We start from the raw sequence: 25,386 nt of genomic DNA on the forward strand, positions 1-25,386 counted from the left end.
CTGACCTTTACAGACAACCCGACTATCTAAAATATCTCACATTTCACTAATGCCTATCTATGTGCATACTTTTCATGGCTTAACTCGGCGCTTCCATCTTCAGCAACATTTCAATTGAAACATTAAAATTAATCACAGAAAGGCCTGGCCTGTGTGTTCATCCAAGAAAGCAGTAATCCTACTCACACACAGCTTAAAATCAAGTGCTCGTCACAGAACAGTGTAAAAACAGCAGCCAAGGCACAAAACTAAAGTCCAGTAGAGCAAACCTTAAGAAAAACCTCCTTGAGAAATCATGCTGCCTGTTACAATGATATTCAAAGTAGAAAAAGAAACAAAACAAACTCACACACACACACACACACACACACACACACACACACAGTCCACATTTCTAGAAGCAGTACATTTTTTTTGTAAAGGCATCACTATCAGACATTGGGGAGTGCCTCCTCTGCAAGGAGTTTGTTCTTCTTTGGGCACCAGGGGGCGCCATATATTTATAGGTGAGTTTAAACATAACTGACAAAATCAAATCCTATCCAGAAAAATATAACTTTATCATCTGCAGCCTTGTATTTTGTGCCACAGTTTGCAACAACATAAAAATTACCTGTTGAGTGAATGGTTCATAAAAAATATATAGTGTTTTATCAACAGATTTACTACAGTGAATGATTTTGATGTATGTGCAATCAACCATAGCGTGTATGTGCATATAAGGCTGTGGGAGTGAATTACTATTAATTTAGTAGCTAGCTTTAGTTTGCTCTGTTTCAATTATATTATACTACATATTAGATTAGTTTCATTTCGCATAAAACGCATTTAGTTTTTCTTGTTGACCAAAGGAAGGACAAGTGCATTAAAGTAAGTACAGTTCAGCTACTTGTATCCCTATGTATTTACAAAAAACTTATAGCACAATGAAAAGAAACATCATTAATACAAAATCTGCAAAAACAACACACGATTTGTTGTAAAGGAAATGTCACTGTTGTTGAGCCAAATATTTTTTTACAGTATGCAGTGCTATGGGTGACAGTAATGATGGCATTTCTTCCTAATCTCACACTGGGTGTGCCGAATTACAATCATCTGTCCGTCTTCGCCCTCTTTTTTTGTTCAAGATAAGTAGGATGCAGACTCACCCTGATCTGAAATCATCAATGGACCGTGCTGGATGTACACAAGCCGTATGTGTAGCATGTATCATATGTCAGAAATTAGTTAATCTCCAATAGGCAGCGGGGGAAATAACTTTTTTTCCATTGAGGCTTGCTAGACGTCCACTATCTGGCTTTGGGGAGTCTGCTGTTTATATTCCTCTGGTTGGTCAGGTTGTTCAGGACACAGTTATTAGCCAGTGATGCCAGTTTGGAATTGATTGAGCCCTTTCTCTGCTCCCAGCTGCACTCGTCTCCCTCTTCCTCAGGCTCCTCCTCTTCCTCTTCATCGTCCACCTCACTCTCCTCATCGCTACGTTCATCACGCTCCACCTAAGAGGAAAAAAGCAAAGAAAACTATTTTGTGACCGTATTCATTGGTGCCAAAGTTACTGTCCTTCCCTTCTCTTTTCATGTGCATGCTTCGCACCTTGCCCAGGAAAACAAACTTGTAGACCATGCGGAGGATGAGATAAGCCCAGAAGACGTGCAGAGCCTGCAGCACTAACAGCAGAGCATTGAAGAAATAATAGCCAAAGAAGGGCTGAAAGAATTCTAGTGACACCACCAAGGTTGTGTGGACCACTCTGGAAAACAAACACAGTTAGACACCTTTAGTTTTAGTATCGAGTGCATGATGAAATGTAAAAATCCAAGTTGACTTGTTGTATTATTGCTAATGACCACTGCTTAAAAACTTGGCAATTTCAAATTAGGGAGTAAACAGTGCAAAACATTTAAAACGGTCATGGTGTTTTACCTGCCAGGTAACACCACCAGCCTCGTCACCAGAAACACCAAAGAGAAGACGACAAACAGCGAATCACACGTCCTCCTCCACCCAGCGTAATGAAACATCTTGGCAGACTTTCAGGAGAAAAGTTCATTTTATCATTAATTGCAAAGTAGAATGACGAAACACAGCTGTTCTCTGCACACTTGTATGCAACACTCCAAAAAGAGCTTCAGTCAGTGCTTCACACTGACTACAGGATAGTCTCACTAAACACTCAACTAGTCTAACCTTATTACATCAGTTGTGATTTGTTTTAGCATAAGAAAAGCCACTGCCATTCACTCAACTAAGCACATTTTTCACATTTAAAAGTAGTTCAAATGCTGCTCACATTCTTCCCTTAAGTTGAAATCCTTGAAGCAATGATGAAAACTGGGGGGAAATTAAAAGCTTTTACTTGAAGATTAAATCTCCACTCCAGGTAATAATATAACATTTTATGTTATAAAATGAGTGGCAGTACAGAGATAACTTCACAGGCCAAAATGTCATGAAAATCTGTAATTATTCCAAAAAATTAGGGTTATCAGTTTCTAATAAACCAAAATATTTTACTCAGAAACACACACCTGACTGTACAGAGAAACTGGCTGAATATGACACCCACATCTTTAAGTGCCAGATGACACCCGGTCACGCAGGAGGTGACATGACTAGCTCTGCATATCTCCTCAGCGAAGACGTGACAGTGACAGTTTTGATTTTCAGATGTTATCAGTGAAATGTTACACTCAGGAAAAGACTCCTCCTAAAGCCAGGGACAAAGCACCTATTGTCTCATGGAGGGACTTCCAGGTATGAATTTCACAGCCATAAATTTTACAGCCACAAAGGTTGGTTTTTTTTTTTAGCCATAGACCATAATGCTTTTCTATGCACAGCTCAGTTCATACCAGATGTAGAGTCATAACATGTTAGAGTGTAAGGAAACAGGAAAACACTGCAACAATAATGATGCATTTTCTGATTTCCTCCTTCCTTTTCCCCCCCAACTTAAAGTACATGATCAGATTAGTGAAATGTATTGTTCTTCCGAAACCATATTCACTACAATGAATGAGGGAGGTGAAAAGAGGGGTAAATATTATCCAGCATTTCTAAATGAATTCACACAGATTGAATGATGGTGTTTTTACCTCCAGAAGGAAGTCTGAAGAGTCGTGAACCAGCATCACCAGAGTGCCAACCCTCACATAGTTAGCACAGTAGGAAAACCCAATGAGGAATATGGTGGCGATGTGATGAATTACCTGCTCCTTGAAATCCTGGAACATACACAGAGACCACACAGTAAGACGAAGATGTACAGTAGCATAACCAAGACGTCAGCAGCTCTCCATCTGTGGTCTTGTTTGTCAGTTGTGTCCAAATATTTTTTGGGCACAACTGATTTTGCGTGTTGTCTGGAGTGATTTGTTGGTGTGTTTGAAGCTCAAATAGCTTTGATCAGCAGCTTGGAGAATGATACAAAACCACATTTTTTTTCCTTCACGGAATTTAGGAAACTGGCAAAGAAAACTGCAGCAGTTATCAAGCACTTGAACAGGTTTCCTTAGAACACAGAAACATTAACAATAGATATATGAAAGAGTGAATGATATAGATTATTTACTTTAATTGGTGTGAATGAAAGCATTCACAACATACGTTCTTCTGTTCCAAAAAGTTTATATATTACTCTTATTCTTCTGCCGCATTTTTTGCCGCGATTCAGCCCCCACACCGCTCAAGGTAGAAACTTCATTCCAATGGAGGACGTGCAGCTCAATCGGGAATCGAGGGCAATGACTTTTCACATCTCTGACATGTACAGTTTCCATATTATTTCATATTAACTGTCAAAATGTCCCCATAGGAATGAATGGAGAGTAGCTTCCAAATCTGAAATTTCTTCACCCGACTTCTAGCCCTCACAGCTCCTTCATACTTTTAGCTAGAAACTCCATTGAAGCTGTAAAACGTTCATCATCTCTCCCTCTTTCAGCACATACCTCCTGTGTGCCATTCACCATTTCATCACAGTCGTCTTTTAAAAAAATAAAGTTTCTCCCTCCTTTTTCTCATTTTACATGAGTGTGTATGTGGCCGCGCTAGAGCGGTGACGTCATCGCTAGAGCGTGGAGGAGTGGAAAAATCACATGAAGCTTTTGTCTTTAACTCGCTGGTTTGTCCGAATCGTTTCACCCACAGTCACAGTTTATCACTCAAAATGTAGCTTAAGTCTTTGGACACACAGTCATGTGACTCACAACACACAGAAACGCACGCAGCGCGTCCCACGAGCCTCGGAGCAACGGGAGCACCGGCCGAACGGCTCATTGACTGCCATGTTAAAATGACAGAGGAGGGAGGGAGAAACACTTCTCTTGCGCTCATTTCACAAGATAGAGACCTTAGCTTACATCTACGTGTTCAGGAGACTCTCTTATGTCCACTGGTCTGCACTTTATGGCTGTGACTGGACTGTTTTAAGTAAAACCTGCATTTTCAGAGGTGTGTGAATCTCTGTAAGATGGAGCTCAGCTGAGCTCCAGAAGAGCTCCGTGTTTTAGACTGTTAAGTAATTACTGACGTGATAACTGATATGGAGATCACACATTCAGAACATAGAGTTCTGCAGTTACTTTATCACTCTGATAAAAGTAAAACCTGCATTTTCAGAGGTGTGTCATCTCAATGAAAACAGTACCATCAGTAAGGGAGCAGCAGCATATTACTGACATTTGAGCCACCAGGTGGCAGCAGAGCTGCGTGAAAGGAGCAGCGCAACATTAGAGCAGCATCTCAGCGTGACAGTGGCGGAGTAGTTAGGACAACATTTAAAAGTTTGTTTGAGGTCCCTTTGATACTTCTGGGGTAAATCGATGTCTTCTTTATATCTCAGCGAATTTAACAGTATGTGCTAGTCTCTTGCTAAAGATTTAAAATCCTGCAACACTCAGTTTTAAAATGCAAGCAAATGCAAAGTACACAAAGTTATGATGTAATAGCAAATAATCCAGAGCGTAATCCGTATTAAGGAAGAGAAAAACAACATTTGGATTAACTGTCCAAAAAAAAAGAAAAAGAAAAAAACTGAGTGATGACATGAGGCCTTTTAGTTGTGACCATTTGACTAAAAGTTCAAATCTCACCCACAAAGTCAGAGGAAATGCAGGTGAAACAATCTGAGACCCAGCAGGAGGTTGCTCTGAGGTTTTAATTGCATGTGTGAGTGTGTGTGTTACATCTTTTAAAATCAAGCTCACACTCACTTTTCGCTTGACATCCACCGAGACACACAGAAGCAGCGACATATAGAAGCTCATTTCCAAGATGTAATACCAGTGATGAGCCTCGGCCACTGGCTACAGAGAGAGAGGAGGAGAGAGAGAGTCAAAATTTACATTCAGTGGTATGTGGTGACAGCAGAACCACTTCCATTATCCTGCTTGTCTGTGTAGCCTTATCTGTGAACAATTACACTAGAATGAACTGATACTGTGGAGTGACTTTGGCTCCTCCTGCATGTGTGTGCTGAGAGAGATCTGAAGATTTGGGGGGTTTGGAAGTAATGGGACCCTTTGTCCTTGTACTACCCACATGACAGCTTCCCCCCCCTCTGGTTGGTTTGTATGTGTGTGGAAAAAGTACAGTGGTAAAGTTGAGGGAACATTCAGGGTCTACAAAGCTTTTGATTGTCATATAAGAACGCCTTTTGTTCCCATAAAAAACACACTTCATAGAACAAAACAATCAACCTGTTTTCAAAAAGAGTAAGTGTTTTTATTTCAAATTAAAACACCTCTTGCAGAACACAAAGCATTCAACATCTGCAGCACCACAATGGCAGGAAGTTGCCGAGGCATTTAACCTCTTAAACACATCCTTTCTCTTTGTCAGAGGCCACATGACCTCAGAAAAGTGAAAAAAAGGTCAGTAGCAATATTGCCTGCAGGAGCTGTAATCAGTCAAACAGCAGATACAGAGAGCCTTGCATTTTTTCTAGTGTTTTCTGTTCAAGGGCATGACCCCGCAAGGAAAGTTTCCCCGGAGGAATGTCGACCTGCAGGCATAACTAACTGTCATCAACACAGCAGAGATATTACCTTAAAAAAAAGCATTCAGGTCGACTGTAAAGAATGTGAAGGAATGGAGATGAAAGTTAGAAGGTGGGCGGATTAGAGACTTTGTTTGGTTGAGTCCCTCCCAACCAATGTTTTTTCCTCTTTTCATACTTGTGCTAAAGACAAGGCTGAATGGTGTATTTGGACTGTATATAGAAGAACGATTATTCTTACTGCCAATAAATCTGTCGATAAATTGTCAGGGAATAGGGAAAAATGCCCCCTGCAAGTTCCAAGTGATGTTTCCAAATTGTTCTGTATGTCCAGCCAACAGTCTACAGCCAAAGATATTAAATTTACAGTCTTATACAATGAAAATAAGGAGCCAAACTTCACATTTGAGAAGCTGGAACAAGTGAGTGTTTGGCTTTTTTACTTGATCAATCAATTGAAAATTATATAAATTATAAATGTTCAGTTGAACAATTTGCCAATAATTCCAGCACTATTTTGTACAATGATCTAACCCTATTCTGTTGTATCCAAATTAAAAGACAACAAGATATCAAAGGACTGATAGTTCTTACATGAAGTTACCTGATTCACAAGGCTAGACTGTTTCTGCCTGACAACATCTGACAGCTTTTATAAACAACAACAAAACTTTGACTTCAAATCATGCAATTTCCCGCTCACCTGTTTGGGGTAACCCCTCCAACACTCTCTGTGATCCCAGAACCATGGAGTCTGGAAGACCAAACACTCATCAGCAGAGTCTTCACATGACAAAAGCTTTAGCGAGCATTAAAGGACAACTTGAGTATTTTTAAACTTAGGCTCTACTTTTACATTTTGGGTTTTAAGTGATTGATACGTGTGGAACCTTTGGGGCTGATCCAGTAGACTGACTCCTCTGGCAGCCGAGAACAGGCTGTAATGCCTGAAATGTAATCTTTCGGCGCAATTGTGCTAGACCAAATTATGTCTACTAAAAGTGCTTGTTTTTGCCACTGACAGGCTCAGATTGTTATTTGAAGTGTCTGACAACATTACAGAAAGGATTCCCGAAGATCCGTAAGATCCTTTTTGTTCAACCAGAAACAGCCGCTGTCCCGTGGTATTCAAACTCACCAGACTCCATTGACCAAAACAATAATTTTACCACGTAGATTAAAGGAGTGGCTGGTCTACCAATGCCTTGATCGGTTAGTATGTTTATGATCTCTGTAGTGATCCTAATGTTGTCGGACACTTTGAATAGCAATATAAAGCCGACAGTGGCAAAATCAAGTACTTTTACAGGATGTACTTTGATCTGACACAATTGTCCTGAAGGATTAGGTTACAGCCAGTAGCTCACTCGTCGTGCATTCCCAGCTTCTGGCGGACCAATCTCAAAACTTTTAATGACTAGTAGTCATTTTGAACTCAAACTAGGTATAATAGGGCCCAGGTTTAAAATTACTGGAGTTATCCTTTAACTCAAGCCTTGTAAACAAATAAAATTATATAACGTGCAACTATGACACCACATGGGATTATGAAAGGCTTGTGTATTACTACTCACATGTGATCATAAATCATTCGTCCCGTTGCTATTCCTACACACTGCATCAGTAAGGAAGTCTGCTTATTTTTGAAAAGAGACAGAAGTCACTGAGAGACTTACATGAATTAAAGAGCCAAGCCCTGCAGTGAATGCTGCGAGGTAGAAGACAAAACGCCAGCTGGACAGATAAAAATAAACACCATCATTTGTTAGAGGCTACTGTATAAATTAATTCAGTGAATAAGTTTTATCAGGAACAAATTTAAATGTCAAAGAGACATGTTGTACAGCAGTACTGCATATTCACATATACACTACTCACACTCAAGTTAGGGATATTCGACTTTCAGGTGAAATTTATGGAAAATGGAAAAAGTTAATGCGACAGTGATATTATATCATGAAAGTAGGGCATTTAAGTAGAAGCATGCAATGGTAATTTCTTCATCTTAAACAATTTATTTGAAGAAAATCTAACAACAGTGGTGGGTATACCACAACAAAAAAATTTCAGTGTCTCAATAAATTGGGATGTGGCCAAAGGACGTCCACTCGTCTCCTTTCTGTGACTCTACCAGTCTCTGTATCACTGTTACAACCTCCTGATGACACTCTGTGACCCTCTAAGCTCAGTGAACACCTCCGTCTGAGGACTTCCTGTTTGAAGCCTCGCAATGGCGAGGTGCTGTTGATCAATTGTTAGGTGTCGTCTTGGTCTCATGATGTCAGAATGTGAACAGCTTGATGAGGAGGACTGTTTAAATACCAATTCTAACTGAAGCAGGAAATGTATTGGTCGATTCATGGATCAAACCTGTTGTGACTTTTGCTGTTAAGCTTCTTGTTAGAGAACAGCGACTTGTGCAAAAAGTACTGAAACACTGAACAGTTGGACATGTGCATTCAAAAGTTTAGAGAAGGTCACATTAAGTTCACCTGGAAAGGTTAGAATGCATTTTAGGTTCATCCTGAAATTTCACCCGAAAGCCGAATATCCCTAACTTTTTGTGAGTAGTGTATATGAGGGGTTTCATTCCAAACACGCTGAATGTTACTGATATAATTCCCTTTTAGAAAAAAGTCCCTTCAAATAGGGCAGTTTACATCAGAATATGAACGTCACATAGCATTTTCTAAAGTGACCTCAGGAAAAGTATGTCAACACAACATCCACCATGTTAAGTAAATAAGAAACATTAAGGGCTCTGTGACATGAAATCCGCTTCTGCCAATTTGCACATTCATGGCGAACTACGCAGCAGCGAGAATTTGTAACTTAACATCATGTAACATGACATCAGTAACCTACAGAGAAGCAGTTTCCTTTAAACAAATTACCCACTCACTGCTCTTTGGTTGAGAGTTTGTACTTCACTCTTTGAAATATTCATTTTCATTCATTGCATCTTTAATGGACAGACATGCAAAACTGTGCTTAAGAAAATAAAAACTCACGAGGCCTCGCAGAACTTTTTGGTATTGCTGGGTCGGTCCTGGTTCCTCCTGTGTCTGAACCAGGTCTGGATCTTTCGCTGGGAGAGTCCACACTGCTTCCCCAAGCTCACCACTTCACTCTGAATACACACAAACGCAAACACATACTTACACATGCAGTGTGTGTGTGTGTGTATCTAAGACAATGGCAATGATATTTTATGCTACTGAGTGCTACTCTCTCACTGCCTGACATGAAATATTTCACATATGATAAATTACCAGCCAGAGCCTCTTGCTTATCTCCCTGACAGCTGTGTTACTACTTCTTTACAGGCAAATGCAGATCATACAAGCTGCGTATTTGAGGACTCCGACAATGACAGATGTGCATAAGCCACCGAATACAGCTGTTTATCAACTCTTTCTTTATGCATACTAATACTTAACACATGGTCGAGATACTGTTAAAAGGGTCCTTGTGCTAGGAGACATCTGATGAAGCTTAGCAGAAGTTCAACGAGATGATTGTCTATTTTGTGCTCATTCATTATTCTTTCTCTCTCCCTCTCTGACTGACTTGTTCTAACTGACTGTGGGAAAATCACTCTTTCACTCAAATCAGTCATATTCTTGACCCTCATGAGCCAATCATCTCGTAGCTGTCAAAGTTTAAAGCTGCTCCTCTCTGTCAGTTCCTCCTCCCATCATTCATTGATCACTCATCAAGCCTCCAGTGAAAAAAGTGAATCCTGATTGAAATCATTACATTTCCATTTAGCTACACTGGCTATGCATAGCACTCCGGATTAAAGGATACATTTAAAAGCCAACAACAGGAGGGTGCAATATTTTCTAATATCTAATATCTACTTTGTCTTTTCCGTTGTGTGCATGTGGACTGGTGTTTATATGCCAGAACAACAAAGGCATCAGACAGTTTGTCCAGGCCGTGTGAAAAGTAGATGGTTTGCAAACGAGTCAGGGCACACATGCTCAACAACATGCACGCATGCATGCACACACACAGATACAAGGCACAGAACAGCACTCGTGGAGCTGTGAACAGTCATTCAAAATGTTGAGTCATGTCTTGTCCTGACAGTTAGCGTTAAGGTTTGCTTCCACTCTGCAGGGTTATACAGGGTATCTGTGAAGACATGCACTAGCTTGTCATGAGGAACTGCTACAGAGACAGTTTTATCTCCTCCCACTATAACAGCCACAGCAGTAAGTGGGACGTAATTTGGGACACAATCATACATTTATATTAACTCAACAAATAATAGATTGTGATAAAACATTTTACAAAAAAATAATGCTGTATAAGCTGCTGTGTTATTAGTGCAATAATACTACTAACAATCCCATTTACAATAGTATCATGGTGTCCTGTATAACATATCTTTTTTAACATTAACATTCTTCTTTCTTTTTACTATTGCTCTGCATGCTTATAAATGACTTTTGGCTATCTGGTGCTTTTACAGCACATGTACTAATGCACAGTGTCCCTGTTAAGTAAAGCAATAAATACATAATTAGATAAATTTGTGTCATTACTAACAAGAGCTTTAGCTTGTTAAGTTCTAATAATTCTTTTTTTTGGGGGGGGGGGGGGGGGGGGGGGGGCATCAGCTGTGGATCAAAATTTAGATTAAAAACACTCACAGGAACTGGCAGTACTTTTTTCAGCCCTACATAAATGTCTGCTCCTCCTCTGAGGCTGCATACAACAGGGTTGGGGCAGCCCATATGAGGCCTGAGAGAAAAACTTGGGGCACAAAAAGGCCCTCACTGCTGCTTATAAAGCTTCCTGCTGTGATGTAATGACTGAAGGCTACCCAGATGAGCATAAGAAAACATTTTACAGATTTTATTGAGCAAAGCAAACTGAAGTCGTAAAAGTAGGGGAAACTAAAACAGGATTTAGAAATGATTGGTTTTAGACTAGAAAGAAAGGAAGGCAGGACAGGAATACAAACTTGCGATGGCTGCCGACTGTTCTGTTTGTAAAAAGTCTCCAGCTTTGGGACAGAAGCAGCTCGAATCCAAATCCGGTCCTTCACACCTAAATGTCTGCTGAATGGGACGGCGATGAGCCTGAGAGGACCAAAAAAAAGGAGAAGAAAACATGTTTTTTCTTCAAAGTACAACCAATTGCATTATAATTCCCGAGGGATTAATGTGAGATGACATCCAACAGCTGTCCAGTGTGATCCTACTGCAATATAGTACAGAGTGATGGCAACAAGATAGCTCATTATGCTGCTCCTGACAGCCTGTAGAGCCGCTCCCGTGGGCGTACTGTGACATTTGGCCAGACAGCCTTTGTCATTAGCTGATATGGCATCAAGAGACACTTGATCTGTATGTGTGTGTGAGAGATGGAGGCAGACAGAGCAACAGAGGACAATGTGAGTGTATAAACACCGAAGTGATGTTTTAGATAAATGCGTGTGTGTCTGTGTGTGTGTGTTTGTGTGTGTGCACGTTCATAATCACATGTGTGTAACTCTAGATCAGAGATAATCATCCTGAAGTGGGCAGGGAGGGTGAGATCAGAGGGAATGAGAAGGTCAGGACAGCTTTACACAGAGACAAACATGATCTCTGGTTACAGGAGCCTCTAATACACACACACACACACACACACACACACAAACGCCCCTACTTCAATACAGGAACTAGCAGCGGCCCGGCATAATGAAGACACACCTTCCAGCTGACTGACAGCTCCTCAGACGTAAGCAATATCTTCACCACAACAATGCAGCACACAGTTGGACTACTAACACACAGGTGCACGCTGGTATTCATCATATGCTACTATTCACTAACCCCTCTTCTGCTGCTAACACATCTAACATTACTACTCTGTTAATAAATGCTATACATGATGACGATTTACAATAAATGATGCAGGTACAAACGTGGCTTTAAGCCAAACAATAGTAACAATCTCACACAGCACGTCAAGGAAGCTCAAACAGTTTTTCAACTGTAGTACACGTGATACAGTAGCTGATAAGGGGAAGCATGCAAAATCAAGTCTCCTATCTGTTCATCCATCACATGTCTTTGCATCCACTCGCCAACATTTTCAGTTCCTGCCGTTACTGGTAAAACTAGCTAACTGCACAGGAAAGTTGACTGTGAAGTCGCCCCTTACAGCCGCCCTGTCCTGAAGTATCCACTTACAGTCACACACTTCTGGGCCTAAACAAGCCCTGTATTTACTGAGAGTTGGAAAGCCCTGCCTGTACTTTCCTGGCTATTTAAATAAAATGCAGTAAATTTGTAACACTTTTAGAAAAATGTAACAACAACATGTTCTTAACACATCAGTGCATGATCATGCTGCCTCATTTCTGATTTGTTTGTCCTAAATAACCTTATCTATCTAGAAACTATCTAGAACTGCAGTACAAATTAGGGCTGCAACTAACGATTATTTTGAATATAATAATATTATCCTGGAGCCCAAAGTGGCTTCATCTCATTTTCTTTAGCCTGACCACCAGTACACAACCCAGATAGATGCTTCAGCATGATTCACATAATGAGCCCTCCCGGGGATTTACATTAAATCTATCTTTGTTTTTTTGCAGAGGCTGTTTCCGCAATTAGTGTTGCGAATCAGTGTAGCATAAGTAGTCAACACAAGAAATTCCCACTGATGTAGTTTTACAGTTTAAACTGTAAAACTACATCAGCTGTAACAAAACCACCACCATCATTGCCACATTGCAGTTATTATCCTCCTTTTCCTCCAACATATACATCATGTTTTTTCAGGCCGATCCCAGTCCCTCTGAGAGTAGAGAGGGCTTTCACAAAGTCAGCAGCTAAAAACTGTCTACTCATGATGCCTGCCTCTCACTGCATGTCTGCTCTATGCCCTCCATCTACCCGGAGCACTAATGAAGGGTAAAGGAGCCATTATCCTGAGGCAGCAAACCAGTTAGCCAACTAGCCTCATGACCAGTGCAGGTGAAAGAGGAAATCAGACACAAAGTGCTTTAAACACTGGTTTTCACCTTCTAACTGACTCAAAGAAATCACCATCAAGCTTAACTGTTTTCTTGACACTGGCGCAACACATTCAGTCAATTATTCATTGTTTCAGATCACAGTTGTAGGTCGACCATAAATATTGAAAACTTCCTGCTCCAGTGAGTTAATGACAGTTCAGCATCTTGCGTCTGTGATTTCATGGTCCAGCTGTGAGGGAGGCAGCTGTGTCTCACCCCTCAAAGACGTATCTGAGGGCTATAAAGGCGAAGGCCAGCGGCAAGGTGTAGATGAGATCCCTGGGTAGTGGGAAGCGGCCCTCGCCCTCCTTCATCTCAATGTCCTGCCAGCGGATACCAGGAGGAAGCCAGTACTCCTCCTGCCACAGCCACTCATTTAACAGGGCCTCCATCCTGAGGGGAGGGGAGGGGAGGAGAGGAGAGGAGAAGAGAGGAGGAAAACAATGTTTCGTGTGAGTGAACACAGGGCACCCAAGCAGACCTGCCCTCTTAAAACATTGATGCCTTATTCATATTAATGCCAAACAGCAGCTGAGACCTTCAAGATTAGTCATTAAAAGACACAGAGGGAGCAAAGCAGCGTCTTGCATGTTAAATTAACGACCCCAGGTTGCAACTATTGACTATTGTCTTGATCTCTAGATATTAATCTATCAATTTTAGGGCTATGAAATATCAGAAAATATGGAAAATGATATTTAAATTTCAAACATGCACGCACACACACACACACACACACACACATTCATCAACACAGACACATAGACACATTGACGCGCAACACTACCTGTGATTATGAATTGACACGCTCAGAGCTGATCGATGTGAGTGTAAAAGCTGCCTCCTACAGCGTCACATTGGTTTCCCTATTGATTATAGCGGTGCAGCATGAAAGCGTACATTAAAGCCTGCATGCAGCCTGCTGGCAAGACAAACCAAAACACACGCACAGGACAGGGGCGCACCCGGCAACACACCAGACACTCTCCTCCTCCACTGGGACACATAAACCAGGTTATGCACTAGAAAACAACATGTTATTAATAATAATCCTATGAGGTCTGACAGGCGCAGGGAGGAAGCCCACCTCTCACATCCATCCGAACAGCATCGAGCTGAACAAGCACCATCACCGATCAACCCACCTACCTCTCAATCATGTTTATCTATCTTATACGACAGGAACCAAGTAATAAGACCTCATTGTTGCTCCATAACAGAACACAAATGCGACATTACCTGTCCGCGCTCCTGTGATGGGGATGGGAAGCGTACAGCCGCAAATGGGAGAGGAGGAGCGTGTTTGACGCAGCTTGTTCACGCTGAGGGCGGAGAGAGACACGCGCTGTCATCATCATCATCTACCACCACCATCATCATCATCGTCGTCATCGTCATCATCATCGTCATCTCACTGTGTTTCATGCCATCCTGCATGTGATAAGTATATGCTCGTCATTTCTTTGCAGCCAAAATATAAACTACATGCTATTGCATTCTTCTGCCATCACATGCAGTTATAATAGTTATAAAAACGTGACATCATCTTGTCATTTACGGCAAACAAAGCCTCCAAAAAAAAAAAGAAAATCAGTTTTCAAATCAAATCAAGGTTTTCTGTTTGGTTACAACAGTGCTATTTGTTTCAGGACTTTCCTCAATGCTATAATAGATGTCCACAAACTTGAGTGAGTATTTTACTTGAATTATTAATAATTTATTATGAATATTCATGAATAATTTGATATTAAAAATATTTAAACAAGTGCATCTGGAGAGAAGAGAAAGGCTTTTCAGCCTCTTTGAGGAGGACATGTTTTGCTGCAGTGTTCAGTGTGTATGTTCGTGGCTGTTGGTAATGAGCCTTGGACATTTCTGGAGTGAATCACAGGAGCCTAAATGATGCCCTACTTTCCTCTTGATTGACCTCCTAAGGTGGGAAGAGGGAAATGAACAAAGACATTGGAGGGCAAGAATCAAAAGCAGGCAGTGCTTTCATCAATGACTTCATGTAGAAGATCAGTTTATGGATATTATTGAAAGGTGACTGTAGTACACATAAAGACGTAGCAACAGGGAAGTAATTAGGAGAAATTCATTTTGCTTTAAATATTATGGGGAGCTTATTCTTTTAGCTGCAGGTCCATCTTACACTTACAATAGAAATCTGTATGACTGCCCATCTGAGTATTTACCAGAACATGAAATCTTCATCAGTCATGTTTGTCATCTCCACCTTATTTATTGTTGCCCATGTCCTTGTTATAAATTGGGAAACAGTTTAATTAGCAAAGTTAAAGTTGGTTTTTACATTGTAGGTCTCATCAGAGAGGAAACAACACATTTTTACTGTACTGGGTGGATTTTAGTAAAACTGTACCAGAGTCAGCAGATAATGGGGATATTTATCATTTTCAACAGTCAACGCTCAGACAGCTGATAAGATTTAGAGTCGTGCTCACATGACGCTGCCTTTCATACCAATCATTGTCTGAAAGCACTAAGAGAGAGAAAGGCCTCCTTAAAATCACCCAGCACCTGTTTGAGTAGATACTAAGTACAAACTTTGTCTTTTTATTACAAAAACCTTTCATCTATGAGTCATGATGGCAGGCTTTGAGGCTCTATATAATTAGCTTTCATGTAGTGGACATCGACATCCAAATTTACTGCTAAAATTCATCTTCATCTCACACAGAGATAAAGTAACCAACCTTACCAGCTATAGTCCTGATTGTCAGGTGTCATATGTAGTTCAGTCCATTCCCAAAGGGGGTGTATATGTAGGTGTATTATTGTTGCCCTGTGTCACATAATCTTTACCCTCTTTCAGTGACACAGACAACAAGTGGGAGTTGTTATTCCAGGTATCCCGGGATCTGGAGGTTAAAGTCCTATTCCACCTCCGCACAGACAATTCTTTGGCCAATTTACTGCTCAATACAAAGCCTAGAGGGCAACGCCTGGAGGAATTTAAATGAAGAATGTTCATTGTAACCTTAGATCTGTGTGTACCGGTAGATTTGTGGATGCCAGACAGTAGATTCAAACGTCACTGTCACAGTGAATGAGCAATCTTATACAGCAGACAGTTTCACCTGTACCCATAAGGTTACAATGTGCTATTAACTTTAATTAATCATGTCCAGGAATGTCTAGCTCTTTGTGTGCGCGGTCTCTAAACCAACCTATGTCTCTTTTTCGTTGAAAGTATGTTGCTTAGTTCGCAGGACTCGTTCATGATGCAGACAGAACGTGTGACTGACGAGGCAGCTATGATGGAGAGATGAAGAGATTTTTCTGTCTCCGTCTGTGGAATTCTTGAGATACGTGCGACAAGTCACTCAAGAGGTTACACACAATCATTGAGTTCCAGTGAGTTCATGTTGTACACACATACACACCTTCATCTTCCTCAGAGACTTATTTACAGCCAGTCTTTTTTCATGGTTACAATTAATTTTTCAGGCCTTTGCTTACAACAGTTACACTACAGAAACCCTGATAAGCCGTCTGGTTGACAGTTGCACTTGTGTAGCCATGACGGTATGTCCTGTTATCACTGCATGTTTTGTGTTGGCCAGCTGCTTCTTATGTCCTCATATCTGTAGGATGACCTGTTTCCTGAGTGCTCACACAATCACACTGACAGGGTCTGATAAAATGAACCGACTGCATTACTATGTATGTGCACTCACGTGTGGTCATGCATCAAGTCCCTTCTTTACTTTCTTGTCACTCAGGGTTTAATGAATTTACTTAAAGTAAACCATCAGCATATCTTATTATTATTATTAAAACCAGAAGTGGAATATAGGCTGTCTGGATGAATTGCAGGACTCTTTAAGTCAATGAGGCTGGTAGAAACCTAACACATACATACAGACAGCAACATACACACAAGCAGTTGGTAGAGAGACAGGCACCAATTGAGCGTGATGAATATTCTGCAACATTTTAAAAGAGCAGTAATGCATTAAAGTGAATGTGATGTTGGTTTTGAAATGAGCCCATGTGGTTTTATAGAGTGCTTTTCTCATGGAAGTTGTCACTGTGTGTATGTGTCCATACAAGCCTGTGTGTGTTGGATAACTGCCATATAATTGGCATAATGAGCGGAATATTGGTGTCCAAATATGTATGAGAACCATGACTTAATTTCCTGTATCACAACAACAGACACACAGGCACAGCACAGCGGGTAAGGTGGCAAATATAACTCAATGCTCAACATACAGAAAGACACTTTGAATTTGTTCAACTTCAAACCATGTGTAAAAGTGGCCTAGGCTGTATGAATAATGTATTAATGTACATGTTCAGAAACACTGAACGCCTGCTTTTCTCGTGCTCCCAGTGGAGTCTTAATGACATTCACATTTATCTTGTTAAATTCTGCCCTTTTTATCCACCCCCCCCCCCCCCCCTTCTCTCTCGCTTTCTCTACACTCTCTTTCTCCATCCACAGAGGCTTGTTTTTACCTTGGCTGAAAGCAGAACAACCCTACACCCACAAGATTTACCATCCACATCCAACCACGTTCTCTGGGCTCTGCAGGCCTTGTGGACTAAGGACCTAGGAGGCCTCTGCAACACCACTGGTTCTTAGCCATGTGCCCTTCTGTCTGGGCCAACAATAACAGAACTGGGGAGGTGGGGAATGTGCACAGGAAACCAGTGCTTCACAGCAGCAGTGGCGTCGGCGGCTCTGAGCCTGGCTGAGCTGAGCTGAGCTGAGCTGCTCAGGACCTGGCTGGAGCACGGTCACGTTTCAGCTGGGGCCAGGGGGCTCACACACACTCACACACACTGCTTTCCCACGGGACCTGGGGGAAAAGCACACATGCACGTATACCCATTAACAGATTGTCCAGACGCACAAGAGCTTTCACAGACACATTTTTATAGGTATCACACTAGGTGATGCTCCTGCATTTCATCTGATTTTCTTATTCTCTCTATTTCACTTTCATTAGCACACACACTTATTGACAAACATTCTTTAATTTTCTTCTTTTGTCTAATTTCCTCCTGGTCTCTGTGAGCTTTGACACTCCCTGTCATCCCCTGCTCTCTGCCAGGTGTTTTGTCGGCACCCTGTGGCTGCCAACACAACAGGGCTTCTGTTCTCATCTCACTGCGGAGGACTGCTGGGAAGCTCTCACATGCATGCTCTCTTTCTGTGTTTCCCTCCTTTACTCAAATTCTCTCTGTTCCTCCTTCTATTAATTTCTCTCTGGGAGCATTCCTCGAGCTCTCCACTGTTGTTTCTCATTCTTTTGTCTGTTGTTTTTTGAGTCAGCTCTCCCTCGAACCCCCAGAGTGAAGCCAGTTAACTCTTCAGCTCTAAGCCCTTAAGACAACAAGGCCTCCTCTTTCTAACACACTCCATCTGAGACTAGGATAACACATCAACTGGAGGCATAAAGCAAAGATGGTGCTCCTGTGGTAATTGGAAGTCTCCCTCGAGGACAAGTTTTGACCTCATTCCCAAACTGGACTAAAAAGTTATACCGCTTTATTCCAGAAGAGGGTGCCAGATATTACAAGATCTGCACATGTCAAACAGTTACCAGTTTATTAGGTACACCAAGCTTGCATTAGACTGCAACAGTCTTGCAATAAATCCTCTTGCATTTTTGTTAAAACTGTTTCAGAGAAGTGTAGATACAACTGCATTTGGAGGATGTCGTCTCTGGTGCTGTTGAACTGTGCTGTGTTATAGTGGCAGGTGTTTCAATAATTTTGTCCACCCCATTTAAATCAATGAGCAGAAACATCCAACAGCACCAAAAAGTACATCCTCCAAAATGACTGCACAGTTGAAGCTACACCTCTTTGAAACAGGTTCAGCACAAATTGAACATTATGACATCCATGAATCAGAATCAGAATCAAACTCAGCTTTAGGTATTTGACTCCAGTGAAACTTATCTCTCTATGTACAGTAAAAAATAAACTACAACAATAAGAATAAGAACAAGAACAATATAAATACTCATAACAACAGTATGTACAGTGGAGGTAGGTGTGGTGCATTTATGTAGTGCGTCTAAAAGTTCCTCCCTGGTGAAAGTGAACAGAGAAGGGGAGCAGAAAACCAGTAAAACACAAAAAAACACGCAAAGTACCAGAGAGCGAAGTACAGAGGCGGCCATCCGCGGCGCCATCTTGATCTAGATCTGATGAAGGAGGATTTATTGCAGGCTAAAATAACTGAGTGTATATGGTTGTATATGATATATGGTTGAGTATCTGACACACTTGTTGAGGACATTTCTTTGGCACCTAACTAAATACATTTAACTCAAGTACTTTATTTAAGAACAATTTTAAGGTCCTTGAGTTTTCCATTTATGTGACAGAACACAAAGTAAAACAACAACGACAACAAAACAATGTGTAGTTAGGACTCCCAGTCACGTTTCAGATGTCTATTGCAAGCAGTTCTACTAAAAAAGACACTCTTGTAAACTTCTCACAGAGTTTCATTTAAATACTATTTTAGACCCAAAGATGTAAGACTCTTCAATGTTTCATCAAAAAGCAAAAATCTGAGAAAAGTCTATAAAATGAATCCAAACTTGTCTAGCTGAACTGAACTATGTGTTGTTTTCTGTCCTTCCCGATTAATTATATCACAATTCATCTTGTGACCCTTTGGAGGGGGCTCAGCCCACTGGACTAAACTTCCTAACAGTATATAAAGTAGTTAGAATTAGCTCAATCTCAGCCAGCTTCTCTAGTAAAATGATTCTTACACATAGACAAATCAGTACTTTTACTTTTAATGCTTGAAGTAAATTTAGCTGATAATATTTTTGTACCTTTACTTAAGTACGGTTTTAAATACAGGACTTTTAATTTAGAACTTCTATTTTTAGGACAGGAAAATAGTTTTAAATGAATTAAACTTTACTATAAACTACTACTCAGAATGGGTAATAGTATAATGTGTGATATTCACTGCAATTGCAAAAAGCTATGGCTTCATTTTTTTGCGGCCGACAGAACACATCACATCTCAATTAGATTCCAGAAAATTGAGGGAACTCCAACTGACTGTCAAGTAGTTGTGCAACAAGAAATATTATCTTCAGGTGCATCATGCGTGCCAAGAGAATAATGGGAGTATTGCTGTTAATGAATTTCTCCTGTGGAAGCAATAAAACAGCAAAAACACTTGACCTAATGCAACAAACAGCTGTATGGGTATTCCTCTCATTGAGTGTTTTTGTGTGTCTGCGTGCAGACGTGTGTATGAGTGTTTGTGTGTTTGGTGAAAGGTGTGTTTCCATCCTTCAAGGGCACCCGAGGAGGTAAACATCATTAAACTTCAAGTGAGGAAGTTTGATTATCAAGTATAAAGTCAGCTACAAAGCCTCTCTCACCCACCTGTTTACAGCCTTAATTAACAGGCAAACTTCAAGTCAGATGGAGGCTATGTCATCAGTCGTGTCAGGCTGGGGGTCAGTGTCTCATAGCTTCACTCTGGAAGTATTTAAGAGACCCTGAGGTCATAAGACATTACATCCCAGACGACCAACCAACGCCAAATATTGGCGTCATTGTTAGTCAATAATGGAGCACAGTTTGAAAGGTTATTATTCTTATAAACAAAACAGTAGGGGAGGTAAAAAAAAGGAACCTGGCATACAAGCTTGATTTGGTTTAATTTAATAAGAAATCTTTATAAAGGTCAAATATTTTATCTTAATTTTATGTGCAGGTGTGTCCTTCATGACGGAGTAAATGGAAACAATGTCTATCACTGAAAGTTAACAGCCTTAGAGTTGAAATGTCAGTGGTTGAGAAAAACAAACATCAAAACAAAATCATGGAACAAAAAAGAGAATTTCAATTAATAAAACGTTCAACCAGACCCAAAATGTTCCCTCTAATATGAACCATATTTTAAAAAAAAAGAAAAGAACAAAAGAGAACATGAATAGAAATAGAAATTTCTCAAAATAATTACATTATTAAAACTAAAGCCAACAGAACAGAACAAACATAAATCATGTGTTACATTTGCAAATACTCGTAATATAAGACAATACAATTGCAAATACAATATTGCTATTGTGAAACATGCTACACAGATGTGTGTAGTTTTAGTACACCAGGTCAAGGACAAGACAAGGCGAACTAAGCGAGAAAATCATGGATTTACAACCTGAATTTCAAATGCTTCTATAAAGATTTTCTATTTCATGTGCTTTACTTAGTGATAAAAGTCTCCCACCCAGGACCAACATGTGCTCAAACAAATATTACTTCACCCAGGTTGCCTTTTTTTGAATATTTGGATTCTGGCTAACGACTCTGAGGAAATAACAGAGGAGCCCTGACTCTCACCTTCATGCTTAACTTGTACCTTCGTCTTCAACCCAACAGCTCTGAAACATCTGTGGAGAGAAACCAGGTGAAGCTGACTATTAAGTCATTGCTATCAGCCATCGCCTCTTTTCCCTGCTAACGGTACACCTCACTAATGACCTGCTATTATGTCCAGCTGGTGTTCAGCTACTTTTGTTAGGGTAAAGGTCACAGGTATTCACAGTTATAGGACTGTTTCATGGCATTCCTCAGCAATGAATGCTGTCCCATTTCTACAGCGTCTCGGTTCTGTCGTATTTTTCTTTGGATGTTAAATCATGAAGGCGTGAAGCTGTGATTGATAGATTGAGAACATGACAGTTGTGGTTCATCCACCTTCATTCGAACATTTTCACAGACTTTATTAGACAGCAGACATGATAAATGGACGGCAGGACCTGAGACTTCTTCTGAAGGGAATAACAGGGATACAGCTGTGGACACAAAAGAATTGTTTCTGACAGGAAATATTTCATCTAGTATTTCTAAGTATATCTTATGATAAAGCTGGCCTCATTCTATATCATTCCAGGCTATTCTATCATTTTCTTAATTTTCTTAACAATCCCATAAAAACACCAAAACCAACAATGCATTTGTCTGTCTCTCATTTCTTTCCGACTACCCAACCCTGTCTGTGGGAATTTGTTTCTACTGAAGATGTGCACCTGATCACAGATGTATAATTTAACTTCTAAAAGAGTCACAGTGATTTCCTAAAACAGCTGGGCACTGCAGCTTTTGGCAAAAAAGTTACTCAAACAGGAATAAATAAGGAAATTGTTGTGAACTATTTTCAGGCGTGGATTAATACAGACACACCCCAGTGGGTATTTTTGCCAGCAGAATGGTGCTTTGTTTAATCCAAACAAAGTCCATGGTCATTGTGATGAAGGAAAATGTCACCAGGGCAAAGTTGTGGTTCATTAATACTTTTGACAACAATGGTACAGGGTTCATTGTTGGTTTTGGTCTTTTCATGGAATTCATTGATAATAGGATAAATATAGAATACATTTTACTAGCTGTGATCTTGTGTGTTCTTGGGTGTTCATGCCAACCAATATTTGGAAACAAGAAAAACTCTACTCCAAATCTGTAATCCAGAGAACTAATACACCAAAGTCAAATGGAAACCATCACTGCTTGCCATGTTACATTTGCACACATTGTTCCTTTTAGCTCTAATTCCCAGATGAGCTTCGTTTTGTTGTAGTTTTGCCAGTGTTTTCAAATCAATGCGTGCCCTCATCCACAGAAAATTTCCCCTGATCTCCCAGCAACCTTTACCTTTTTATCATTCTGTAATGCGTCCTTCAACAGCTGACGAGGCTCCAGACCTCGTACTAATTACATCAGTGTCTGGATAAATATTTAAAAAGATACCCCCTATAATAAACTCCTTTGTAGTTATTCCCGCTCTGTCTCGTGAGTCCTCCGTTGTCCCAGCTGCCTTCAGCCTCGTCCCTTTGCTTTACAGGTCGGAACGTGCACAGCTGCCTCTCCCCCTCCTCAGCTTCTCATTGTCTTCCTGTGACATCATTGAATTACTTACAGCAACACATCTTTCATCATCATTTCAGTAATGATTATCATTATCGCACCACCATTAAGATCTCTCGGACTGCATCATGTTTGGCTGACTTCCTTCCCAGACAGGAAAATAAAACGTGTATGGGGATAACAGGATGATAGGAGGAAAGGCTGGGTTTGGGTGGTGGCGAGGTATGTGTAGAGGAGGCTGGAGGATGATGGAAAGGTGGTGGGATTTGGGAAGCATATTTTGGAAAAACGTTGTAGCCAACTGCTGCTGTTACTTGACTCTAATCATCTAAGGAAAGGTTGTGACAGAATCTACCACCTGAACTTCTTCCCTTATCATTATCACGTAAATGATAATCAATTTTTATCATCATCCTATTATCATTATCTGCTGTCATCTGCTGTTTATCGCCAGCTGCTGTTTTGATTCCTCCTTCCACCACCTCATTTATTTGCCCTTTAGCTTTTGAAGTGGTTTGAAGCGATTACACACCACACCTTTTACAATATCTCACGTGTCACAAGCCCAGCTCTTTGTTCAAGTGGGTAATTACTGTGTTGTTTTCACAGTGGGCTGTGCTGACCACTCACAATGTAAGGAATGGTCACTCCACAGCAGCAGTCTTATCTCACATCAACAACGATGGCTAGGAATGTGTTGTAGCCGTTGCAAACCTATCACATTGTTTTCACGGCCTTGGAAATTATCATAGTTTTTCTGCTTGTGCAGATACTAAAAAAGCGTTAATCTGTATGTTAACCTTCTGTTTGGTATAAAATAGCTACATGTGTGATCTCTGTAAATCTGTATAGTGAGTGGGGTTTGGCTTTGACATGGCTTCCCATGGTGAAAATTTACTACAACACATCTGGCATAAAAGCCAATGTGCATAGATGAATGCCATATGTTACATTTCAATCTGATCACTGCCACCACATTGGCAGCAGAGCTGCTCAACTGGTTGTTTCTCTGAACTGGCCGTCTGAGGTCTTATGTCAACAAGACTTTGGAGATTTTAAACGCTTTAAAACCTCACACCTCCCGGAGAAAACCCTGGACTTGGAAAAGACTCTTGCTCTGTGTGGCTTTCACCTTGTTCTGTCTCATTCTCAATTTTGGCTCTTTCTTCCCCAGTAATGCCTTTGATTGACAACAAATACATATCTCCTGGATTAACCCTCATTAAGATAGATAACACCTAAAGTTAGCAGCATCATGCCACGTCTTGACAAATCGAAAAATGTATTAAGTCTTTTGCTTCCATTTCCTTTGTTTTCTAGCCTCTTATCTCCTCATCTCCTCTCCCCTTCCCTTGCTTCATTCCTCCTCTCTTCTAGGCTCCTGACCCCTGCTGTGTGTATGAAACTTGACTGATCCCGGTCAGGAATTTGCCCTATATCACCAGAGTTGGGGCCCGTAGCTGTAAATCACATGACCAGAATGTGGGAACGGCCATAATGAAGATGGACGGGCTGGAGAGAGAGCTGACAGAGCTGACTGCATTCCTCAGGCTAGTCCTCCGATTACAGTGATCACACACACACACACACACACACACACACACACACACACACACGCATGCAGGCACACACACGCACGCACACACACACACACACACACACATATATAACCTAATTTTCAATTCAAATGTATACTGAATCTTATATCTGATGTCGGCCCTTTCAATCACAATGCTCTTTAAATCTTACCCATAACTTTTTGCCCCTCTGCACATATAAAAGACGTACAAACATGCTTTAGTGTGCTCAGAACAGTGATAGTCTATCTCACACTTAGTTGTTTCTTTCTGAACTGATTTTATTTGGTGACGCAGAGCAGACTAAAGTATGCTAATCAAGTCAAACAGTGCACTGATGCGGTGGAGACTTTCAAACTACGCAGGGCACATTCAAACCACCAGCCTTCAACCAGTACCAGATGCTGGAGACCATGTTACAGAAAGGCTTACACACACTTCCTCAGCGAGACCACACACCTCCACAGTCACATCTCAGCCTTTTTCCCTTCCAAGCAACATTAAAGGAAGTCTCAGGAAATTGATGGCCAAGTTTACTCTGTATTAAGGATCCATTTTAAAAGTGTTTTTCACAGCTTTGGGGGCCAAGAAATCAAACTGGCAGCTCAGTGACCTCGCAGGTTCTTGAGTCTGTCACCGCCCCAACCAGATACACAAAGCAACAAATATTGACTCTTCCAGATCCTGTGTCTTTCCTTGGTGTTGGAGCAAACAGCTGGACTGCTGCAGCCCTGCCTTTCATCCTGACAAAACTCCACCGCTCACCCCCAGTCCCCTGTCTGCTCATACACCCAAGGTACTGCTCTCTCCATGTGGGGGGCCCTCGAAACTTCAAAGCGCCCTGTGTGGGAGCTCTAGTGGGGTGACAAGCTGCCACAGCCCAGCTGAGCAGGATCGCACTT

The 25,386-nt window shown here is 41.0% G+C and overlaps 1 protein-coding gene across 1 annotated transcript; it reads right to left on the reverse strand.

Annotated features, from left to right (window-relative positions):
• Positions 1 to 921: 921 nt before the first annotated feature.
• Positions 922 to 14,245, reverse strand: cers4a (ceramide synthase 4a). Its single transcript, XM_070831953.1, has 11 exons — positions 14,175 to 14,245; positions 13,242 to 13,418; positions 10,977 to 11,094; positions 9,013 to 9,131; positions 7,678 to 7,735; positions 6,705 to 6,755; positions 5,217 to 5,309; positions 3,099 to 3,227; positions 1,927 to 2,033; positions 1,597 to 1,753; positions 922 to 1,499 (listed from the first exon to the last, which is right to left on the reverse strand). Exons 1-11 carry the CDS (start codon positions 14,183 to 14,185, stop codon positions 1,293 to 1,295), a joined length of 1,227 nt encoding a protein of 408 aa, XP_070688054.1. The 5' UTR covers positions 14,186 to 14,245; the 3' UTR covers positions 922 to 1,292.
• Between the last annotated feature and the right edge of the window lie 11,141 nt (positions 14,246 to 25,386).

This window comes from Pempheris klunzingeri, chromosome 6 (assembly GCF_042242105.1).
Source record: "Pempheris klunzingeri isolate RE-2024b chromosome 6, fPemKlu1.hap1, whole genome shotgun sequence".
Taxonomy (NCBI): domain Eukaryota; kingdom Metazoa; phylum Chordata; class Actinopteri; order Acropomatiformes; family Pempheridae; genus Pempheris; species Pempheris klunzingeri.